The 1,648-nt window shown below is 20.1% G+C and overlaps 1 protein-coding gene across 1 annotated transcript, besides 1 other annotated feature; it reads left to right on the top strand. All coding sequences in view use genetic code 6, as the record gives it.

Moving 5' to 3' along the window:
* The first annotated feature begins 323 nt into the window (after window positions 1-323).
* Window positions 324-391: a microsatellite.
* A 211-nt stretch (window positions 392-602) lies between these two features.
* On the top strand, window positions 603-1,540 carry IMG5_093270 (hypothetical protein; the record flags this gene model as incomplete). Its single annotated transcript, XM_004035614.1, has 1 exon — window positions 603-1,540. A coding segment is annotated over one exon (516 nt), but the record flags the coding sequence as incomplete, so codon positions are not given.
* Between the last annotated feature and the right edge of the window lie 108 nt (window positions 1,541-1,648).

Raw genomic sequence — 1,648 nt, forward strand, 5'->3', positions numbered from 1 at the left:
AATAATTTTTTATAATATTTTAAGCATTCTTTTTAAATTATGTATCATTTTAACAGATTTAATTTTTTTTTTTTTTCTTTTAAAAAAATCAACTTCCTTTATAAAAATGTAATTAGTAATTTTATCGACTAATACTTTATTCATTATAATATGATTTCTTACAGTTATTGAATATATATATTTTTTTTTTTTATTGAATGTAATTTTTCGTGTATTTAAAGAATATAATATATTATTTTTATTATATATTAGTAATAACAATATTTTAACTTTACATATAAATAAATATATGAATATTTAAAATTATTATTTTGAATTATTAAATATATATATATATATATATATATATATATATATATATAAATATAGTTATTTTATATATATTATATATTAATACAATCCATTAACTATATTATTATTTAAGAATTAATTATTTAATTTTTTCATTATTATAAGATTATATCAGCTAAACCTTTAGGATTGTCAAAAGTTACTTAATGTCCAGCCCCTTCAAGTCTTAGAAGTTATAATTTAACATTTTTGTATTAATTTGTTTTGGTTATTCTCTCTGCACCTTTAGAATTCATCCAATCAATATTCGGTTCTCCATAAATAAAATAAACTTAATTTTAAAAATCGTCTCTATTAATTTCTGAATAGTTTTCATTTGATTAAAATATTTCCTCAATTGAAAAGCCATCTTTAGCAGCCACATAACTAATTAAATTGACTAACTAATGTATAAAATATTCAGTACTATCAGGTAATTAGTACATATTTTTAATGAAATCTTGCCAAAGTTATTTTTCCGATTCTTTTTTAATTTTTAATCTTTTATTTATAGCTTTCTAAATTATAAATTTGGTTGGAATATACCATTTTTTGAGAATTTAGCTTGGGGTACTTTTATTTTTTTATACACTATGTATCATTTTGAGTAAAATTCTAAAGGAAAACTTGGGTTGCTCTTATATGTATTTTTCAATTTCTTCATCGTTTTTAAAATTGTATTTTTAGTTACATTTTGTCATTCCCATAGGAGATAAAAGGAATAATTATTCTATAGTTTCCCTTTTTTTCCAGAAATAATTAAATGCAATATATCCGCCAAAAGAATGACCTGCAATTGATATTTTCTCAAAATTTTTAATCACTTTTTAACGCCATTAGTCAATTGTTTCAGTGAAAAAACTAATCACTTAGGCTGTATTTTCTTCTATTTTATATTATTATCGATCCGAAAGACCCATTCCGATGAAATCAAAAGCATAAACAGTATATTTATCACTTAGATCTTTTAAAATTTTATAAAAAGTTAAAGAGCTGCCCCCAAATCCATGTAACAGTAATATTTTTTTATTTTCAGTATTTGTATTTAAATTGTGGTTTCTTTTTGAAATTTCGTAGGTATGTAAAAATGTAGGATTTCCTTGTATATTTATAAATATGTCGTATATGTAAATATCTGAGTTTAACTTTAGTTCAGATTCAGTTTCAATTAATTTTAATTCAGCATCAAGGGAATTTTAATAACATTTTAATTGTGCTTCAGTATATTTTGAATGGTTTCTTAAATGATTTATTGTTATTTAAGTGCTATTTTAAAATAGTTCTAAATTCATTTAATATATATATTAAATAAATATTA

Source organism: Ichthyophthirius multifiliis (assembly GCF_000220395.1).
Source record: "Ichthyophthirius multifiliis unplaced genomic scaffold scaff_1120509250747, whole genome shotgun sequence".
NCBI lineage: Eukaryota > Ciliophora > Oligohymenophorea > Hymenostomatida > Ichthyophthirius > Ichthyophthirius multifiliis.